The sequence below is a fragment of the Oncorhynchus gorbuscha genome, linkage group LG13 (genome assembly GCF_021184085.1).
Source record: "Oncorhynchus gorbuscha isolate QuinsamMale2020 ecotype Even-year linkage group LG13, OgorEven_v1.0, whole genome shotgun sequence".
Classification (NCBI taxonomy): Eukaryota; Metazoa; Chordata; class Actinopteri; order Salmoniformes; family Salmonidae; genus Oncorhynchus; species Oncorhynchus gorbuscha.
This window is the reverse complement of record NC_060185.1, coordinates 75,838,965-75,860,574: the sequence shown is the minus strand read 5'-3', so window position 1 is coordinate 75,860,574 and position 21,610 is coordinate 75,838,965. Positions and strand designations below refer to the sequence as shown.

The following is a 21,610-nucleotide window of genomic DNA, read 5'->3' as shown; positions in this document are numbered from 1 at the left end:
CCTTTGGCCTTTTGGTAGGCTGTCTTTGTAAATATGAATGTGTTCTTAACTGACTGCCTAGTTAAATAAAGTCAAATATATGCATGTGGGTTTATGAAAATACTAGGAATCCGAGAACCTTGAAGTATAATGACAATAAAAATACCAAGAAGGATGACTAATGAAAAGCTATTGGACCAAGACGAAAGAACCATTGAAGAGTAAATTATATCGTCAATCAATAGGGTTGGGGTTCATTCCGTTCAAATTCCTCTCAGTTCAAAGAATGATTGAAATCCCAATTAATGGAGAGATAATATGTATTCAAAGTATCTCCCCTTGATTGTCTGACAGCTATATTATTATACCTATAGCAAAAATATCCGTTAGCTATCAAGAACAGTTATGTAATTTCATAGACCTCGTGATTGTGTGTTGTTGTAGTGTTCTACATGAAAGGCGTAGCTAAGTGTCATGGACTAGTATTTAGAACATGTAAATTGTATTTCACCTTGGAAAAAGGCCATGGAAATCCAGTAGTCAGTGAAGGAATGTCGGATACATCTTCTAAAGGAGCAGTCTGACTGACTTGGTATAATTACAGAGTAATTAACCAACATGCTCAAACTCCTTAGCTTTGGGCAAATGCAGTGGAGTATGCACAGTAGGGGTGTGTGTGCGCGTGCGCGTGCGCGCATGAGCATGCGTGCTTAAGTGAGTGCATTGCAGGGTGGTACGGAATAATACTCTGTCTGCCAAGTAGTAGTAAATTATATAATAAGCGTTAGTCATTCGAAAATAATGAGGATTGAGTAATGCAATACACCATTTAAAATAATAATGACCTAACTCTTGTCCACCCTCCTAGAAAGAATATCAACTACAAGTGCATATAAAATGAAGAGAAGAGTTGGGTACATAGTATACAAAATATTTATTAAGTAGGCTACTGTAGCTTTACAATGAATACAACACCTAGCAAAAACATTTCAAATGAAAATGTGGTATGGATGGTATGACTGCGGTTACATGCACACAATAATGCGATTATTGTGGTTAGTCATATTAATATAATGGTTCGATTAAACCGTTTACATGCTTTGCAAGAAGAACGAATTCCCTAATAATCATGTTCACATGGACACATCTGAAATAGGGTTACCCGATGGCACTGATAAATGCAGCAAATCGTCAATCGAAATAAACGTTCTACCACAGCGAACATTTTATTTTTGGGAATAATATTTGATTCTGAATTCGAACGTATAAAGTTTGTATGTGAAAACGACTTCTAAGATGCATACATTCAGTTGTTCCAAACACACTTCGCTCACACTAAAAAGGGAGGCTCGATCGGCTGGTGCACATTCACAGATCAAATACACCGCAGGAACACCGAGTAAAGGTGTATATACATGTCCTAATAATTCGAAAGATTGGTCAGAAAACAATGTGTTTTAATTGGCGTATGTTGACTTAGATTTTTACTTTACGGGGACTAAAACAAACAGGGTAAGGGGGTTGAGTGACAATTGTAAAGTCCGCCTACTGACATAATCCGTTTCATATCAAATTATTAGTGTGCACGTAAATGTACTCAACAATCTGTCTTTAAACTAGGTTATCCTCACAATCCATCAAAAATACATTCATATTCGCGATTAGAAGTAGCAACAAGTGTTAATTAATTTGTTTATGACAACCAATGGGGAGAGTGGGAATGTAAACGCATTTCTTTTACGTTCAACAATCATCATTCTGGACCATGGAGAAAAAGAAAGTACACAAACTCGACCACGAATTCGCGCAATATTCTTCCGCCAGTCTCTTCTTATCAACTGTGCAAGATTTGGCACCCGATGGGGAGACATAAGGAGAAGAATGTGTCTGAATGGTAGTCCTTGGAACAACAACATCTCTGGGTGTATTGTTAAGTTTGAAATGGGCTTCCTTGGGAGCTTTTCTGCACATTCCTGCTTTAATCAAAGCGGTGGAGTCCAAGCATAATTTCTTCTGTTTCTTTAGAGCACGCGTAATCTGTTTCCAGTAGGCTTTGGCGTTGGACTCGTACCCAGGGCAAGTGGCTGGTTTGGCCACATATTTGCAGTCGAAACTTGTTTCCCCTTTTTTGCAGTTCACGCCAAGCACAAAGGCATCATCACCTGTCGCAACCCAAGTGCACTGCGTCTTGTCTTTGGTGGAGAATTTGCCCTTGAAAACACCCTTTCCTCCGGGGCTGCTGTCTTTATTCGCTGGAGACGGGACGGAGGGCTTTGGTTGCTCTCTGTCAATTGGTTCCCCTTTTTCCTTCTCCTTCATCCCGCTTGTTTTGGATCCTTGACATTTAGCAACCATAAGCTTCTGAGATATGCAGGAAATAACCAGCAAGACGGCTAAATTGGTAAGGAGCGCCATGTCCCGCTAAAATATCTGCAGAAATGGCATAGTTATTAGTACAGTAGGCCTCCAGTTCAAATAATTGGTACTGTAGCCTGCTACAACATGGCAGCAGATACGATTTATGGAGGATAATGGCAGATCATATTTAACACAACATAAGTGGTTATTTTAGTCAGCTCACCTGTGGATTTGGGAAGATGGAAATGATTCAATTTCGTTATGACACCTGGGGAACGTGCATGTGGCATTTATAGAGCACAGACACACCCACCACCCCCTTATTCCCTCACGCCACACACATGGAACATGGGTCTAAACACACACACGTTTGTTTAACAATTGATTCCCATTCAAAATCCTATTTTTCCTTACCTTAACCCTTAACCGAACCATAACGGTAACCCCAAATCCCTAACTCTAATAGCAACCCTATCCCTAATTGTAAACCTAACCCCTTAACCAAAAATAGTAATTTTACTTGTGCTGTCTGGTTTGCTTAATATAAGGAATTTTGAATTATTTATACTTTTATATTTGAACAATTAAATGCACTTTTAAAACTTAAGTAATATTTAAAACCAAATACTTTTAGAATTCTACTCAAGTAGTATTTTACTGGGTGACTTTCACTTTTACTTGAGTCATTTTCTATTAAGTTATCTTTACTTTTACTCCAGTTTTTTCACCGCTGGAAAATGCACCCATGAACTGTTCCAGTAAAAGTGCAGTGAGCAACGAATTGAACAAAATATATATTTAAAGAAGTTGATACAACAGCGCCACTTACTGGGGGAAAAAGAGACACAGCACCTCTAAAAGGGTTGTAATTTAAGACAAAGAAAAACATTGTAGTCAAAAACGTTTTGCCTGCTGGTATTTAAAAAATAGCGAGAGAAAGGCTTTGAACCTAAAGCAAGGCATGAAGGAACACAGACACACTAAAAATAATTCAGAACACACATTTATTTATTACATACACATGTCGACATTCATTCATTGATTGTGACCTTTCAGTCCAATGAACCAGTGGTTGAGCTGAATATGCCAGTCTAAATGTGAATGACACAACCTTATGCATTTCAATACATGGCTTATGGTGATACAAACGTACACATAAACAAACATACAAAACAGGCAGAACCAATGGCATATCTGCCTTAGGAGAGACCATTATAGGGTATCATAGGTTTGTCTGACACAAAAACCAAACTGTAAAGAAACTGTCACCAACAGTAAAAACTCACCAAAATGAGTACCATGTGAAAGATGATGGATTTAAAGATCTGTCCATACCCGATCCACACATTCAGATATGGATGCTTTTAGTTGGCATTGTGACCCTTGGAATTATGTTTTTGCTATTGGTCTCGATGGAACTTAATATTAAGTAACTGGTGTCACAGCTTTTTTTTTGTTTACAAAATGTTTTGGTCAAAGTGTTACCTGAAATTAACATTTTTAGTTGGCACAAACTTAGCTCCAAAAATTAATCAATTTAAGATTGTGTTGCTCAAATGGTCTCATGTTAATTCAACTAGAAATGATTATTTGAGTATCTTAACTGAAAAAGGCGGTGGAACTAATTGCAACAATTTAGATATTTGACACACATGATTACATTGTGCATGTATACAGTAATTCATATTCACATGTGTGGATTTGAACAACCTCTTGGTTCACAGTATGCCAATCTTCCTGCTATGCCACCATGCCTGTTAATTACTGTTTCACCTGTATTGGAACACTTTGCACTTCAGTAAGTAAATATCAGATCTGTTAAAAGTACATTAGAGAACAAATATTTTATTTATCATAGTGATTAAGGAGTAACTTGCTCCCGAGTGGCGCAGCGGTTTTAGGCACTGCATCTCAGTGCTAGAGGCGTCACTTCAGACACCCTGGTTTGAATTCAGGCTGTATCACAACCAGCCGTGATTGGGAGCCCCATAGGGCGGCGCACAATTGGCCCAGCGTCGTCCAGGTTTGGCCGGTGTCTGTTGCCATTGTAAATAAGAATTTGTTCTTAACTGACTTGCCGAGTTAAATAAAGGTTAAATAAATTAAAACTTTAAAACAGAGTAACATGCCCCACCAACATCAGACAACTATACAGAAAAACATCAAATTGCTGAAATAACTAAGTTAAATCAATGATGAGAGAAGAGTCAGATGAACTGATAATGGACACCGACATGGTGGTATAGCAGGAGGATAGGAATACCATGAACCGAGAGGTTGTGAGTGCAAAGCCCAGGAGATGACATGTTGAATAATAATGACTGTATAAATTAACAATGTAATGATGTATGTCAACGTGCATCAGATATGTAAGTTGAAAACATTGTATGTTAAAACCACTGTGTGTAACCAGTTGCACAACTTTATTAGTTAAGATTCACAAATAATTTATAGTTGAATGAACATATGAGACAAGTTTTCTAGAGTTGGAGCTAAGTTTGGACCAACTATTTTTTTTGTTTCTCGAGGTAACACTTGGATTGAAAAGTTCAGTAAACTAAAAAAGACTATGTAACTAGTTACTTAATAGTAATTTGTTGAAACAAGTAGATTTTTGTATTACAGTGCACAAATCATGGTGAAATGGCAGGCTGGAAAGTTCTTTGATTGACAGCAGTGTCAGCATGATCATTTCCGCGAAGAGGGTGTTAGAACTCCCTTCTACCATTTATCATTTTCTGGAAAACCACTCTGAGCACCTCTTTAGACAGACTTTTGAAGTAATCTTCAAAAGAAATCTAAATCTGGGAAAGAGGGAGCAAAAAGTAAATATAGTGAATAGGTTGACGTTTTCTACACTCAGTAAAATACTCAACATACTTTTTACAGACCTGAGTTAATTTCAGGTATTTGATCGACAGACATACTTTTTCATACACATGATCATCATGATAATATACAATGCTATGACTACAATTAAGAAAATATCAACAGCCAACTTTTTAAACTCACCTTCATTATTAGTTCTGAAACCAATCAATGACATAGGAACAGATGCCTTGGAGTGACCGCCAACAATATTCTTGTGCCAGCTGTTTGGCATTGCTCTTGACAGTGGGCTTGGTTGGTTTCAGAGCGGTTGGTTTGGGGGTCAGAAGCTTTTTTAGAACAGCTGTCTTGTTCACTGCTGGCTTTACTGGTTTTGAGCCTGCTGGTTTTGAAGTTGCTGGTTTTGAAGCTGCTGGTTTTGCTGCTGCTGGTTTTGCAGCTGCTGGTTTTACGGCTGCTGGTTTTGCCTGCTCAGGTCTGGATTGCAGTGATTTTGTAGGAGCTGGTCTTGCTTCTGTTCGGGATTTTTCAGGTTTTGTAGGTGCTGGTCTTGCTTCTGGTTTTGCTGGCTCTGGCCTGGCTTTCTCTTGTTTAGTTTGCTCTGGCCTTGCCTGCTCTGGTCTTGCTGATTTAGCCTCAGGCTTGGTTGCGGCTGGCTTAGCCTGCTTGGTGAATGGTACCTTGGGGGTCTCTGGTTTTGCCTGGTTTGGCTCTTGGGCTTTCTCTGGCTTTTCAGGGATTGCTGCTGGTGCAGCCTCTGGCGTGGAGGAAGCAGAGAACACCATCTGTGCGTCTTCCGGTGCCCTCTTGCACATTTGAGGCTTGATAGCTTTGGGTGCCTGGCAGGCGTTTTGGAGTTTCCTCAGGACCCACATGATCTGGGTGAAATAGTGGTGAGGGTTGTTGTTGTAGGGACGGCACATCTGGGGCTTACCCGTGTACTCGCACCAGTATGTTCTCTCGGCACCCTGGCACAATATCCTCAGCCGGGTGACATTTCCCTGGCCAGTGACACTCATGGTGCAGAAGTCCTTTGCCTTGTTGTTGAACTGGATGGGGTCCTCCCAGACACTCTTCCTGTTCTCTGCAGCAGCAGTAGCAGCACCACCATTGCCTGCCCTCGTGTTGCCATTCTCATTCTGTCCCTCCACTGCCCAGAGACAGCAGGCGAGGAGCAGCAGTGCACCGGCCCGAGTCCACATGGTTATACCAGATGCTTGAGTGTGAGAAAGTGAGTGAGATTGGGACTGTAGAAGCTGAGGGTCCCTCTTGCTATTTATGGGCTTTGCACACAAAGAGGGCATTCAGGTGAAAAAAAGTCTGGGCTACAAGAGCCCTCCTGAAGAGGGGAGGAGAGTAGTGCCCCCCTCTGCAATGTGACTATAATTTATGCTTGTCTAGCCACTGTCAATGAAAGCCAGGGCCACATGAAAAACCAATTGGGATGAAGCAAAATAGGCCGGGAACATTGATGCCCACACGTTTAACCAGGTTTTATATAATCGCCCATACTACAATAATATGTCAAGCACGACTTTGTGGACTTTATCGTTTGAGAACAATTCCCCAGACTGCCATTAATGTTGAGAAGCTTGGCGCACTGATGCCAACATAATATGTATCTAATCGTCCACCACGCCACTTTAATCATTCACCACACCAATTTTTTCCCCCTCAGTTTTAGATACTGTTCAACTCAATACCACAACGTGTCTTAAAATGCTATCCTGCAAGGACATGTTGAATTGTTCAAGGTTCATTGCTGTTTTAAAGGTAGTTGAGGTTTACAACCATACAGCACAGCCTATAATTACTTCCAAATATAAACACAATAAAATCTGAAACTGGAGACTGGGGAGAAACTTGAGGGAAAAAAATCCAAGAGGTTCAAAACAAATATGCATGTGGGTGGCGGTAGGTCAATCTAGCGTGTCACACAGGAAGTAATTACTGTGCCAGTTAAGAAAGAACAAAAATAACCCATAATAGAGTTGCTGACTCGAGACAACGGTATGTATGTAACATGGCTGTTCAGCGAGTGTGTGTGTCTGTGACATAGCAAGGGGGTAGAAGCACATGCCTCTTGCAGCTTTATTTTCCTTACGGGGAAGAAAAGTCTCCTTGTGAGTGACGCGGAATCTGTCATGTAAACATCCGGTGCAGGTTCGCTTCACTTTATGGAATCAAAGGAAAGGCCAGGCATTTATCCATCCCACTCTCTCCCTCTGCATGTTAATAGCTACAGCTGGGGCGGCAAGTAGCCTCGTGGTTAGAGTGTTGGACTAATAACCGGAAGGTTGCAAGATTGAATCCCTGAGCTTACAAGGTAAAAATCTGTCGTTCTGCCCCTGAACAAGGCAGTTAACCCACTGTTCCTAGGCTGTTATTGAAAATAAGAATTTGTTCTTAACTGACTTGCCTAGTTAAAATCAAATAAATTAAAAGATGCTTTGCAGAGAGTGGAAAGAATTGCAAAGGTGGTGAACCAAAATCACTGCAGACAGAGGAATGATGAACTACAGTTAGGGTTGCAAAGGGAGGGTATATTACTGGGAACTGTTGAAGTTGACCAGTAAACCACCAGAATTTTGGTATCTTTCAAAGATTTTATGTAATCTATGACAATACATCTAGTGGCCCTTTTGGGTACTTCAGATTATAACAGGTGTCTTGTCATTATCTTTGGCCCTGTGTGGCCTTATCACATCTAAAATATATGAAATAAGATGATTTTAAAAAAATGTATTACGACAAAGCTGTGAAACATTATCCTAAATAGAAACCATAAACTAAGGGAATACCATTGTTGTTTAATATGAGGGTTTCAGCATTAAATATCCTTGACTTATCTTTTTACACTTTTATTTATTTTACTATTTCAATATGTATTTGTTGTCAATGTTTTGTTGTCAAACTGGTGGCAGTTGTGAAGAAAAGTGGCTACTGAAACTCAAGTATAAATGACCATTGTTACCATAGATTTTCTGTTAATAACAAAATTATAGAAGATTCCAGTAACTTTCGTAAATGAACAGTAGCTTTGCAACCCTAGCTATGGTTAATAATCAAAATACAATTCCCTAAGATTTGAAATAGAATCAGCTTGAAGGTATCCAACGACTCCCTCTAAAGTATAAACGCATTAAAACCCAATCTTCTTTAACCAGTTGCACATTTAGGGTGAGGGAGAAGTGGTCATGTGGTATGTGCGGAGTAGAAAATGTATATCTGGTCTCCACAGATGTACAGTAGGTGTGGGGCATGACTGTGAAAAACGTCAAGTCCTCCTAGCCCATTGGAAAAGATGATCATCTCCTTTTCAAAATAGCGGGTACGTAATGGAGTACGCCATGTTCTATATCCGACAGTGGAAACATATAAGACTGGTCTTTTTGGTAATATCTCAAATGTGCCAGCCCATTGTCTCATGTCAAATGTTCCTGATCATATGTAGATAACACTTTACACAAGACAAAGGACATGGTGTCCAAAATAGGAGACCCCTTGCCCTTAAACACTTCCCGTAACCTGTGGTTTTTCAATTCCAGAATGTTTGGTTTCTCCAGCAGTCACTTGGTGAGACACATAAAAAAAAAATTGTGTACAAGAATGAAATTTAATGTTTTATTCACAATTTATACACTTTCAGATCTTCATCATGGGCACTCATTTCCAATGGGCACCAGCAGTGCCAACATTACCGTTTTACCCTTAAAACAACCAGTAAACATTGCACCCACTATCTATGGTGCATACAAAATGTCTGTCTTAAGCACTCAGTACAATAGCGTGTGATGTAATAAGCATACACAGGTAGCAGTCTGCAGGCATGTACTTAAGTAATAGTTATTGGGAAGTGAAGCTTCTGTCCGAGACGCAATGGGCAAGATCAGTTATGCAAACCATTAAGAAGTCCTCACTCCTCTCATCAACAAACCTCTACCGGCTTAATGCCATTTGATTGACAGCACATGGTAGTTAAGTAGGCTAATGACCCCCATCTTTACGAAGCAGACAGTGGTGGAGAAGGAACATAACCTGTAAACAAGTGAGAACAGATGGGTGATATTATCGGGGTGGCATGTACAGCACGCTAATGTTTTTCAGCATAATCCATCCGGGTGTCATCATTCACTTTAAGCAATTACATCTCTTATATACAAACAACTCTTCAATACATTTACCCTTCTGTAGTTCCATAGGTACCAATAGCTATTGTGGGATAAAACAATTATAATATTGAAACCATATACTATGCATAACTGTTAAACAACTAAAGACCTGAGACCTACAGTAAGAATAGAATTTGGCTTCAAATAGCAGTTCTCCACTTTAAGGTTTGACCACTACAATAGCCTAAAAAATATCTTGATTAACATGCCGTGTTAGTTTACTCAACATGATACTTTGCATTATTGTTAATAAATTAACGAACTAAGGAATGTTATAGTCTCCTGACATTTCTGTTCAGGTTCATGTGATATTCTACCTGTTATGCACTGATATGAGATATCTCCTCATATCTTACAAATATGGTGGTCATCAGTCAAAATTCTATGGTTAAACAGGTCTAACAGTCATCTGTCAGTATGCCTCAGCAAGGATAACAACCTCTGTCTGTCTTCTAATGTTGCAAACATACAAAAGTCATGCTATTTTGTAATTGTCCTTATATTATTCAAGCACAAACATATAGGCCTACGATCCACAACCTTCAAGTCTTTTTCCACACCGAGGTTGTGTTTCAAACATCTCTCCCAATCAGTTAGTAAAACATCATTCAACTATGACAAGAAATGGAAATGTTCCTGTAGCAGCTCTACATGACCTTCAAAATACCTTTTCAGTTGCTTTATACAAAACACAGAAGAAGTACAAAAGGTTTGAGAGTACACAGCCCTCTGAATTGTTGTTGTGTCTGCAGTTTGAACTCAGCCTCGGCTCAGACTAATGTGAACACAGGCACAACAGACATCTGTGTGTGGTGAAGGATGAAGGTCAACCGACACTGTCTCAGATGTACACCTTCCTTATTGTTCCCCAGGGAAAATCAAAGGAAGAGTTGATGACAACACCTTGTGTAGTGTCTGAGGGGGTCCTATTGGACACTGGATATCCAGAAGAGGTTGTGACTGGGCAGGAGGATGTTGTCAGTAAATAGATCCATGGAGATAGAGGAAGAGAGGGCCAGGTGAACACATACAAAAGACATCAGCTTCTTGTTAGGGGCTTCTTCTGCCAGTAAGGACATATTTTCTGAGCTTTGTATTGTTGAAGGGGTGGGAAGTGGATGGGGTCCTAAAAAAAGATGAAATATAATTCAACACTGAGTAATAATGCACTGATGTAAAATTATTTACACGGATAGCCAATAACATGGAATATTTCTACATGGATAGCCAATAACATGGTATATTTCTACATGGATAGCCAATAACATGGAATATTTCTACATGGATAGCCAATAACGTGTTATATTTCTACAAGGATAGCCAATAACATGGAATATTTCTACACGGATAGCCAATAACGTGTTATATTTCTACACGGATAGCCAATAACGTGGTATATTTCTACACGGATAGCCAATAACGTGGTATATTTCTACATGGATAGCCAATAACGTGGTATATTTCTACACGGATAGCCAATAACGTGGTATGTTTCTACATGGATAGCCAATAACGTGGTATATTTCTACATGGATAGCCAATAACGTGGTATATTTCTACGCGGATAGCCAATAACGTGGTATATTTCTACATGGATAGCCAATAACATGGTATATTTCTACATGGATAGCCAATAACGTGGTATATTTCTACATGGATAGCCAATAACATGGTATATTTCTCCATGGATAGCCAATAACATGGTGTATTTCTACACGGACAGCCAATAACGTGGTATGTTTCTCCATGGATAGCCAATAACGTGGTATATTTCTACACGAATAGCCAATAACGTGGTATATTTATACATGGATAGCCAATAACATGGTATATTTATACATGGATAGCCAATAACATGGTGTATTTCTATAAGGATAGCCAATAACGTGGTATGTTTCTCCATGGATAGCCAATAACATGGTATATTTATACATGGATAGCCAATAACGTGTTATATTTCTACACGGATAGCCAATAACATGGAATATTTCTACATGGATAGCCAATAACGTGTTATATTTCTACAAGGATAGCCAATAACATGGAATATTTCTACAAGGATAGCCAATAACGTGTTATATTTACACGGATAGCCAATAACGTGGATATTTCCACGGATATATAACGTGGTATATTTCTACATGGATAGCCAATAACGTGGTATATTTCTACATGGATAGCCAATAACGTGGTATATTTCTACACGGATAGCCAATAACATGGTATATTTCTACATGGATAGCCAATAACATGGTATATTTCTACATGGATAGCCAATAACATGGTATATTTCTACATGGATAGCCAATAACATGGTGTATTTCTACACGGACAGCCAATAACGTGGTATGTTTCTCCATGGATAGCCAATAATGTGGTATATTTCTACACGAATAGCCAATAACGTGGTATATTTATACATGGATAGCCAATAACATGGTATATTTATACATGGATAGCCAATAACATGGTGTATTTCTATAAGGATAGCCAATAACGTGGTATGTTTCTCCATGGATAGCCAATAACGTGGTATATTTCTACACAAATAGCCAATAACATGGTATATTTATACATGGATAGCCAATAACATGGTATATTTATACATGGATAGCCAATAACGTGGTATATTTCTATGCTAAAAGTGATCGTAGAAAAGACTAACAGTATATAAATCATATAGTGGAAACGTACAATCTAGTGTTTCAGTTCCAGTTTTCGATGGCCCTGTAGAAGAGAAGATACTGCATCAGAAAATATTTACATTTATATGCATCAGATTTGATTGGATAATTCAGAAGCTTATTGCTTTTGCCATTGCGAGACTCGAGGGAGAAATGAAAGCAATGAAATGTGAGTTTTGAAATGAGAGAAGTGAGACTTTAGTCTTAAACTGTATAAGTCAATAGGAATAGCAAACACACACAGCGGGTCTGGTCTACAGTACGTTTACAAGTGGTTAGACACAAATACCATCAAACCATATGCGGTTTAAGGTTTATAAGTGATTCCAAAAACAGCAATCCTCACCGTGAAGACTTTCTGCAAAGTGAGTGAAGCAGACATAAAAGCGCTAAAACAAGCTGTGAAGAGGGGGTAGCATAAGAAAAATATAGAAAAGTATAGTGTCAAGCAAATGATGAGACAAGAGAGAAGAGACTGTGGAAGCTCTGGAAGTTTTTCAGAGTGGCAATGCTATGCAGACAACCAGCAGGTTATGGCATGAAGAGAGAACAAGGCAGGGAGGATAATGCTGAGGAGGTGGATGGAGAGACGTCGTCCCAGTGATCAGTGGTTCTCAGTACCTTTCTGGAGCCGGTCAAAAAGCCCGGCCTTCTCTCACCAGTCGATATGCCTAGGGGGAGCTGAGGCCCTTGGGAACCTAGTCATAGTGTCATAGGCAGGGATGCTAGAGGCACAGGGGTACAGAGATGGGGGACAACATCAATGGCAGGAACAGGGAACATTCGAGGGTCGACCATTTTGTAAGACCCTGCCTCTCGCTTCCAGGTCCTTCACTTGACGAGAGCAACCGGGCAGGCATTTCCCAAGACACAGGAAGCAGAACCACTACATTGACACTTGCTGAGGGCTTGAGGCCAACCAGAGATGGCATGATGCATGCAGTCACCATACACATGCTGCATGTGCACTGAACTGGAGGAATAATAACCACTCTATCCAAAATTATTTTCTATTGACTTTGAGACAAGCCAACCATGGTGAATTGGTGATTATTGAGTTGGTTGTAATAAGACAAGCCAACCATGGTGAACTGCTGATTATTGGGTTGGTTGTAATATGACAAACCCTAGGTGGCAGGTGGGTTATTGTTCTTTTCCCCGTCATTCTGTGGAGATGCTCTCTGTGTCTGGACACTGTTATAGTTTAAACATGTTGGCTGTCCAGAGATGTCTTTTGTACATTTCAATGAAAACCATGCCGTTAGAGGTTGTTAGAAGAAGTTAGTCACATGAGCAGTTGTCTCAGTACCACACCAAAGCAGACATGCTTGCCTCTCTTTTAGCCTCTCTTTGAGCAAAAGGATCACGTGTACATTCACAGCAGTTTTCCCAATTCTAAAGAAGACAAGACATGCAGGGAATTTTATGTCACTTGATCAAGTGCACAGAGCATGCAGTGGATAAGTTAGTAATGCTCCAAAGGTCATGCCGAACCCAAAACACACAAGCCGTAAACAGTGGCCTTAGCTACCTTGCTCACAACCTCCCAATGCTGGAGCCGCAACAAAGCAGAGAGTCCAGCTGACCTCCAGATGTGTCTGAGGGGCTAGCCAAAGCCCTAGGACATGCAGTTTCCCATCCACCTTATTTAACCATTTCACTGAGTGACTGACTGCCCCCAGGCCAACATGCCGCCCCTGCCCCCATCCCTCCCTGAAACATGCCATGCAAATTGATTATTTCCGTAGGCTTGCTTTATATTTAGTTTACCTTGTCATTACAGGGTTTTGGATACCTTGTAAACACTCATTATGATAACCATTATTACCAATTTCCATACTGAAACAAAACATTGCATTAAAAAACATGAGGTAAGAGACATGGCATGCTATCAACCCTCGGCAATAAAAGGCTTTTCTCTAAATAGGAATAGGATTCTAGACAAATGTTTCCATATAGAAAGTTGTGAACGTATAAACCACAGCATTTTATCTTACATCTTAACTTACAAAAACAGAGGTGGAATTTTGCTTTTGTAAGATAATGGTTGTAAGAGCCCTTTAATGATCAACAAGGGTAATTTCTTCAAGATAGCACACAAAGGAAATCCAAAATGATCCACCAAGAGATGCATTTCATAGCTAAAAATTTAAAACCAGCACCATGAGATCTATGTACAAAATCCACAGAAAAGCACAGATGTACCAATGAGATATACTGGAAGGAGAAAGGAGAGGTAAAATGGGTAAAATGAATCTTACGTTTTCATGGGAATTGTCTCAATGCTACAAAGATACAAAGAAGCAAAAATGTTAATGAAATGCACTAGAAGGTTTTGGGCACAATAGTACTGATCAGGTGACATCGATACACGTCATTGATCAAGACACTTGGTGACTTGTCTATGGCATTAATTCACTACTGTAAGTGCCTGGGCGAGGCGAGGGCGACTGAAGGATGCATAAAACAACATGAATAGCATTCCACAACTCTTAATACGCTGTTTGTTTTCTTACAGTGCAAAGTGCTTGACAGAGAGAAATTAAATGAAAAATAAGGATGAAGAATATGGAAATAGTAGGAATGGTTATCACAAAGTAAAATGCCAAGTTCCAGAAACAGATGAACTGCAAGGGAAAAGAGATCGAGACAAAGAGAGAGAATGAAGCAGTAGAAAGAGTTAGGTTACTGTAACTTGCTACTCCTATTAATACTACTTACTACTAAGTTACTACTATGTACTACTACTGTAAAGCTATAGACATAAGAGGGGGAAAAAGATAGTAAACAAGAAAGGAGTAGCTAGGAACCACAACACAGAAGCAATTCTATAACCTCGTATTTAACTTGTTGGTTGTGGGACTGAATCAAATTGTGTTAATTACCACTTTGTAATCCTGACTCCTCCCCATTTCAGTCTCTTTAATGCGCATAATAAGGGTCTAAAAAGTCAGTGTTGGCCCTAGATTATTTTCGAGGCGGGGCGCAAAGGCCTCAAATCAACTGTATGGCTTTTTTAACCAAATAGGCAGGGGGAAAGTGCTAGGTGTTGTGGGCCATTGGCAGGGAAGAAGGCTATAATAAGGATCCCCATACATCAAACTAATCACTGGGTTGCACTACAAATTAACAGCAGGGAACTTCCAAACCTCAGCTATAGTTGAATTAAGAGGATGATCCTCTGGTTCTTTCCAGATATGACAAACTGTTTGTGATAGCACATGATTAAAAGTGGAGTAGAGATACTTACTCATCGTAAACATCCTCTGTGTCCATTCTACGGTAAAACTTTGCCAGTTTTACTGACAGGATGATGCTAGGAAGGAGGAACAGGGCACAGCAGCCTAGGCCAAACCAGAATGTGTTCTGAGAAACAGAGAAAACAGAGATAATGCCGTGTCAGTGGATCCGATATCCAGACATAAAGCAGCCCTGTGTTCGTGTTCTCTTTAGATTTACCACCACCAAAACGTTGAGTAAATGATCAAGACATATGTTATACTGGTTTATGAAATAAAGTATAGCAATGGTTAGGTAGAACAAAATTGATGTATTATTTCATTACTGGAGCTTTAGGTATGAAGTATAGCACCATACACTGCCTACACTTCTCAGCCCTGTAGATTCATAAAGGATTTTCCATCATTTTGGACATTAATGTCTGCAGTGTGTATCTGTGTGTGTCTGTGCATGTTTGTGTGGAGGGGGCAGTTTAGCCAGCTCTAAATGAGACAACCACTGAGTCATAAAGTCATCATAGCTATGACATAACAGTGCGTAACAGCCTCATAGTCTGTTTTAGAGAATGAAAACTCTCATGATACATTTGGCTCCCCTCCAATCCCACTGATAGTCAAAACGTCACAGCTTTGCTCTGTTTCCATGTTAGGTAACCAGCTCCATTCCTCCATCCTTACCAGATACACTGTGCTGTTGTCTCCTCTCTACTCTATAGACTCAGTGTGGAAACTATTGTGGTGTGTAGCTATTGTGGAATGACTAGAAGCACTAACTCTTTCCTGTGTTCTTTAACAAGCGCTTTGGTCGGTGCTGAGTGTCCAGAAACATCCTGTTCCCAGTCCAAGTCAATTAGCTGGCGCTGGAACCTATGGAGTCCCTAAGTGGCTATTTGTTCCACTTCATTAGGGGAGGCAGAGATGCTTCCTGCCATTGGGAGTGTGTTAGTAACAAGGCCCCATGCCGACAGGACAGATGTCGGGATTATGTAAGGCTGGTTTTATTTCCTTCCCCTCTCTTTCTCTGGCTCTGTCTCTCGCTCCCCATCTCTGCAGCACTCTGTAGGGTGCCCCACTGCGCGCTGCCAAGTAGCTCTCACTGATCATGTGCTGGATTTCGGGGCCTGTACGTTCTAAATCAGGCGAGGTTGGGGGTAATCGTGTGTAGGTGTGTGTGATTGGGGGGGTGAGGTGTGTAGGTGTGATTTGAGGGGGTGAGGTGTGTAGCTGTGTGTGATTGGAGGGGGGTGACTAGCCAAAGTACTGTAGCCATCTTTTGCCTTGATGACAGCTTTGCACACTCTTGGCATTCTCTCAACCAGCTTCATGAGGTAATCACCTGGAATGCATTTAAATTCACAGGTGTGCCTTGTTAAAATTTAATTTGTGGAATTTCTTTCCTTCTTAATGCGTTTGTGCCAATCAGTTGTGTTGTGACTAGGTAGGGGTAGTATACAGAAGATAGCCCTATATGGTAAAAGACCAATCCATTGTGACTACTTTGAAGAATCTAAAGTCCATTTTGATTTAACACTTTTTTTGGTTACTACATGATTCCATACGTGTTATTTCATTGTTTTGATGCCTTCACTACTATTCTACAAAAAAAAGTATTCCGTTATAGTAATATGTGATCCTTCTCCAGGGACCAACCCCCCCCCCCCCCCCCCCCCCCCCCCCCCGCGTATACAAACCACCCAACTGACGTTTCAGGCAAGTTTTCAAAGGACCCCTTATATTGCTTTTTTAGTTACCAACGAGTCAACCAAGAAGCTGCAGGCTACGATCTCCACTGTGTCCACAATGTTGCTGAAGGGTTTGCAGGCTGCTACCTCCATGGTCAGCTGGGTAAACCATGCAGACAAAGGGCATCTGTTACAGTTATACTATTGGCAAACAATTATGAAAGATGTCGGTTGGAATTTCTGGAAAATGAATGGATGTTATAGCTTTACACATGGACAATTGATGACTAAGTTGATTGCAAAGAAGTCAGCAGAGCTGTTACTTTTGGCACAATTCACTAAAGTTGTGAAAAGCAGTCTTTTCAAACAGTACAATAGTAACTTACCAGCACTCAGTACTGCTTTATCTAATTTCCTCCTTATGCTACAGGGTTCAAGGCTCAACAGGGGAAAACAAGGTTCAAGACTCACAGGGGAAAACAAGGTTCAAGGGTCACAGGGGATACTAGGTTTAAGGCTCACAGGGGAAACAAGGTTCACAGGGAAAAAACAAGGTTCAAGGCCCAGAGGTGAAAAAACAAGGTTCAAAGCTCACAGAGGAAATTCCAAAGTTGGTTTCCATTTGAGTTCTTTCTATTTTTAGACCCCAAAGTCTTAACATTCTCAGGGAATGAGCAGTTGATAAGCTGTATGTCAACATAGTTTGGGAGCTAACACTAGTTTATCTTCTACGTCATAATTCTAATATAAGAACTGTAATAGGCATTCAAAAACTGTTGGGACACAAATACTTACGGAGGTCCTGACCCACTCTATGTATTGCCTGAAGTAGCCAACAATGGTTTGCTTGTACTTTTCTGTTTCCTAATGGAGAAAGGGATAATATGTTACTTACTGTGTTTTATCCTAGCACTGAAATGTAAACAATGACTGGGAAGCCATCTTAGTCACCTGGATGACGACATGTGTTGCATTCTGGGAGATGAGATACTGGGCCGCTTCAATGGTCTTCAGCACATCAGTGATTTTGTTCTGGACAGGACACAGCATTAGAATGCTCAAGATGCTTTCATAACAGTCTATGGAGCTGTTACGTAGTCTTTATTCAGTGTTTATGGATGCATTACGAATGCTTGATGTTGATTGAGACATTATGAACTGTTAGGGTAGATGGTTTGTAGAAGGCCCACTTACCGGCAGATCTGAGGCAGTCCTTTCGAGTAGTCTGATGCTCTGATTCAGCGTACTCTTTTAAGGGGAAATGCACAACACAAGTTAACACCCCAGAGATACAAGGTCAGGGATTAGAGACAGTAATAACTCCTAAAACACACAACAGGAGACAAGACAGGCACAAGCATCACCATGATGCTTGAAGACACGGTTCTAGTTTTATCACACAATGGGAAAGAAGAGCGGCATGGTTCCCACTGGGAGGAAAATGCTTCATATGAAACTACAACAACAGCAATAACAATGGCTATTTCATGTGGATTTTGGTCATGAGGAATGTGTTGCAAAATACAGTACTAGACCAAAAGTATGTGGACACCTGCTCGTCGATCATCTCATTCCAAAATCATGGGAATTCATTTGGAGTTGCTGCTATAAATGCCTCCACTCTTCTGGGAAGGCTTTCCAATAGATGTTGGAACATTTCTGGGGGGGACTTGCTTCCATTCAGCCACAAGAGCATTAGTGAGGTGGGGCACTGATGTTGGGCGATTAGGTCTGGCTCACAGTCAGCGTTCCAATTCGTCCCAAAGGTGTTAAATGTTGTTGAGGTCAGGACTCTGAGCAGGCCAGTCAAGTTCTTCCACACCGATCTCGATAAACCATTTCTGTATAGACCTTCCCCAAACCGTTGCCACAAAGTTGGAAGCACAGAATCGTCTAGAATGTAATTGTATGCTGTAGCATTAAGATTTCCCTTCACTGGAACTAAGGGGCCTGAACCATGAAAAACAGCCCCAGAACATTATTCCTCCTCCACCAAACTTGACAGTTGGCACTATGTATTCGGGCAGGTAGTGTCTTCCTGGCATCCGCCAAACCCTGCCAGATGGTGAAGCGTGTTTCATCACTCCAGAGAAGGCTTTTCCACTGCTCCAATGGCGGCGAGCTTTACACCCCTCCAGTTGATGTTTGGTATTGCGCATGGTGATCTTAGTCTTGTGTGGCTGCTCGACCATGGAAAGCCATTTCATGAAGCTCCCGACAAACAGTTGTTGTGCTGATGTTGCTTCCAGAGGCAGTTTGAAACTCGATAGTGAGTGTTCCAACCGAGGACAGGCTATTTTTACGCGCTACGCGCTTCAGCTCTCGGCGGTCCTGTTCTGTGAGCTTGTGTGGCCTACCACTTCGTGGCTGAGCCATTGTTGCTCCTAGACATTTCCACTTCACAATAACAGCACTTACAGTTGACTGGGGCAACTCTAGCAGGGCAGAAATATGAGGAACTGACTTGTTGGAACGGGTGTCCACATACTTTTTTCCATATATTGTATGTAGAAACCACAAATAAAATGTTTCAATACTATTTGAACAAGTGTAGACAAGTGATAACCTATATGTGGAAAACATGACAAAGGATTAAATCCATGCTGGTATACGTACATGGTAATTATTCAGCACATGCACCAAGTATAATTGCAGGATTAACAAATTACACACAGACTAATCTACAAATCCTAAAGACTGATTTATTTTAAAATCTTGCACTTTTTACAATCATGTCATTCGGGTCTGAATCAGCGTGGTGCACTATCAAATCTCATTCATGAATCTCTACCATGGTCTGAAAGAGAATGGAAGTTCATGGTAATGGTCAGGGCATGCCAGGGAAGACCCTTGGATTCGAGGTACAAGGAACATGTATAACTAAATGTGGGCACCAATACTGTAATTTGACATCGATATTGTTTGATATCGATATTAGCAAGGCATAGGCTTTCATTTATTTGAAAATAAAAAGTCCATATGAGCTTTAAATGATGGGAGAATGGAGCAGAGCCCTCGACAGTACAGACGGACAAAGATACATTTTGGAGACACATGCTTACCCTCGCTCTAACATATTTCTTGGCAGCCATTAATTGAAGTAGGAAGAGTTAAAGGAGAAATATAGAAAGAAAAGATAAGACAGATCTCTAAAACTCAGCATTTCTACGTGATATGAATGCAGTACTAGGAATGACTTAGAATATTTATGGGGATATTATGGTATTTTGGGAGAAACATATGTGCGCTACTGTGATCATGTATATATACTGTATGTACAGTCGTGGCCAAAAGTTTTGAGAATGACACAAATATTAATTTTCAAAAAGTCTGCTGCCTCAGTTTATATGATGGCAATTTGCATATACTCCATAATGTTATGAAGATTGATCAGATGAAAAAGTCCCTCTTTGCCATGCAAATGAACTGAATCCCCCAAAAACATGTCCACTGCATTTCAGCCCTGCCACAAAAGGACCAGCTGACATCATGTTAGTGATTCTCTCATTAACACATGTGTGTTAATGAGATCACTCTGTTATGCTGATTGAGTTCAAATAACAGACTGGAAGCTTCAAAAGGAGGGTGGTGCTTGGAATCATTGTTCTTCCTCATTCCATGGTTGCCTGCAAGGAAACACGTGCCGCCATCATTGCTTTGCACAAAAAGGGCTTCACAGGCAAGGATATTGCTGCCAGTAAGATTGCACCTAAATCAACCATTTATCGGATCATCAATAACTTCAAGGAGAGCAGTTCAATTGTTGTGAAGAAGGCTTTAAGGCGCCCAAGAAAGTCCAGCAAGCGCCAGGACCGTCTCCTAAAGTTGATTCAGCTGTGGGATCGGGGCACCACCAGTACAGAACTTGCTCAGGAATGACAGCAGGCAAGTGTGGGTGCATCTGCACGCACAGTGAGGCGAAGACTTTTGCAGGATGGCCTGGTGTCTCTCCAGGAAAAACAACAGGGACTGACTGATATTCTGCAAAAGGTACAGGGATTGGACTGCTGAGGACTGGGGTAATCCCCTTTCCGATTGTTTGGGGCATCTGGAAAAAAGTTTGTCCAGAGAAGACAAGGTGAGCGCTACCATCAGTCCTGTGTCATGCCAACAGTAAATCATCCTGAGACCATTCATGTGTGTGGGGTTTCTTCTCAGCCAAGGGAGTGGGCTCACTGACAATTTTGCCTAAGGATACAGCCATGAATAAAGAATGGTACCAACACATCCTCCGAGAGCAACTTCTCTCAACCATCCAGGAACAATTTGGTGACGAACAATGCCTTTTCCAGCATGATGGAGCACCTTGCCATAAGGCAAAAGTGATAACTAAGTGGCTCGGGGAACAAAACATCGATATTTTGTGTCCATGGCCAGGAAACTCCCCAGACTTTAATCCCATTGAGAACATGTGGTCAATCCTTAAGAGGCGGGTAGACAAACAAAAAGCCACAAATTCTGACAAACTCCAAGCATTGATTATGCAACAATGGGCTGCCATCAGTCAGGATGTGGCCCAGAAGTTAATTGACAGCATGCCAGGGCGGATTGCAGAGGTCTTGAAAAAGAAGGGTCAACACTGAAAAAATTGACTCATGTAATTTTCAATGAAAGCCTTTGACACATATGAAATGCTTGTAATTATACTTCAGTATTCCATAGTAACA

At 40.7% G+C, this 21,610-nt stretch overlaps 3 protein-coding genes across 14 annotated transcripts in view; all 3 read right to left on the bottom strand.

The window, feature by feature from the left end:
• Positions 1-896: 896 nt before the first annotated feature.
• Positions 897-2,660, bottom strand: fgfbp1a (fibroblast growth factor binding protein 1a). Its single transcript, XM_046296628.1, has 2 exons — positions 2,561-2,660; positions 897-2,409 (listed from the first exon to the last, which is right to left on the bottom strand). Exon 2 carries the CDS (start codon positions 2,392-2,394, stop codon positions 1,723-1,725), a length of 672 nt encoding a protein of 223 aa, XP_046152584.1. The 5' UTR covers positions 2,395-2,409; positions 2,561-2,660; the 3' UTR covers positions 897-1,722.
• A 664-nt stretch (positions 2,661-3,324) lies between these two features.
• On the bottom strand, positions 3,325-6,441 carry LOC123994117 (fibroblast growth factor-binding protein 2-like). Its single transcript, XM_046296627.1, has 2 exons — positions 5,350-6,441; positions 3,325-5,141 (listed from the first exon to the last, which is right to left on the bottom strand). Exon 1 carries the CDS (start codon positions 6,366-6,368, stop codon positions 5,358-5,360), a length of 1,011 nt encoding a protein of 336 aa, XP_046152583.1. The 5' UTR covers positions 6,369-6,441; the 3' UTR covers positions 3,325-5,141; positions 5,350-5,357.
• Positions 6,442-8,768: 2,327 nt separating this feature from the next.
• Positions 8,769-21,610, bottom strand: part of LOC123993527 (prominin-1-A-like) — a 112,644-nt gene continuing 99,802 nt past the window's right edge. For 3 of the 12 annotated variants that reach the window (XM_046295765.1, XM_046295768.1, XM_046295767.1), the window contains 11 exons: positions 20,006-20,023; positions 18,138-18,191; positions 17,895-17,975; positions 17,739-17,807; positions 17,013-17,102; positions 15,273-15,388; positions 14,284-14,307; positions 13,793-13,861; positions 12,644-12,747; positions 12,033-12,065; positions 8,769-10,464 (listed from right to left, as the gene is read on the bottom strand). In XM_046295765.1, the coding sequence (XP_046151721.1) occupies positions 12,678-12,747; positions 13,793-13,861; positions 14,284-14,307; positions 15,273-15,388; positions 17,013-17,102; positions 17,739-17,807; positions 17,895-17,975; positions 18,138-18,191; positions 20,006-20,023 (591 nt within the window). In that variant the 3' untranslated portion in view covers positions 8,769-10,464; positions 12,033-12,065; positions 12,644-12,677. Of the gene's footprint in view, positions 10,465-12,032; positions 12,066-12,643; positions 12,748-13,792; positions 13,862-14,283; positions 14,308-14,327; positions 14,650-15,272; positions 15,389-17,012; positions 17,103-17,738; positions 17,808-17,894; positions 17,976-18,137; positions 18,192-20,005; positions 20,024-21,610 lie in introns of those variants that run through there. The other 9 variants (XM_046295766.1, XM_046295769.1, XM_046295770.1 and 6 more) reach the window with 6 other exon arrangements.

Bases quoted from the DNA above. Each gene is read 5' to 3' on its own strand.
- fgfbp1a (XM_046296628.1), bottom strand. From the start codon at position 2,394: ATGGCGCTCCTTACCAATTTAGCCGTCTTGCTGGTTATTTCCTGCATA.
- LOC123994117 (XM_046296627.1), bottom strand. From the start codon at position 6,368: ATGTGGACTCGGGCCGGTGCACTGCTGCTCCTCGCCTGCTGTCTCTGG.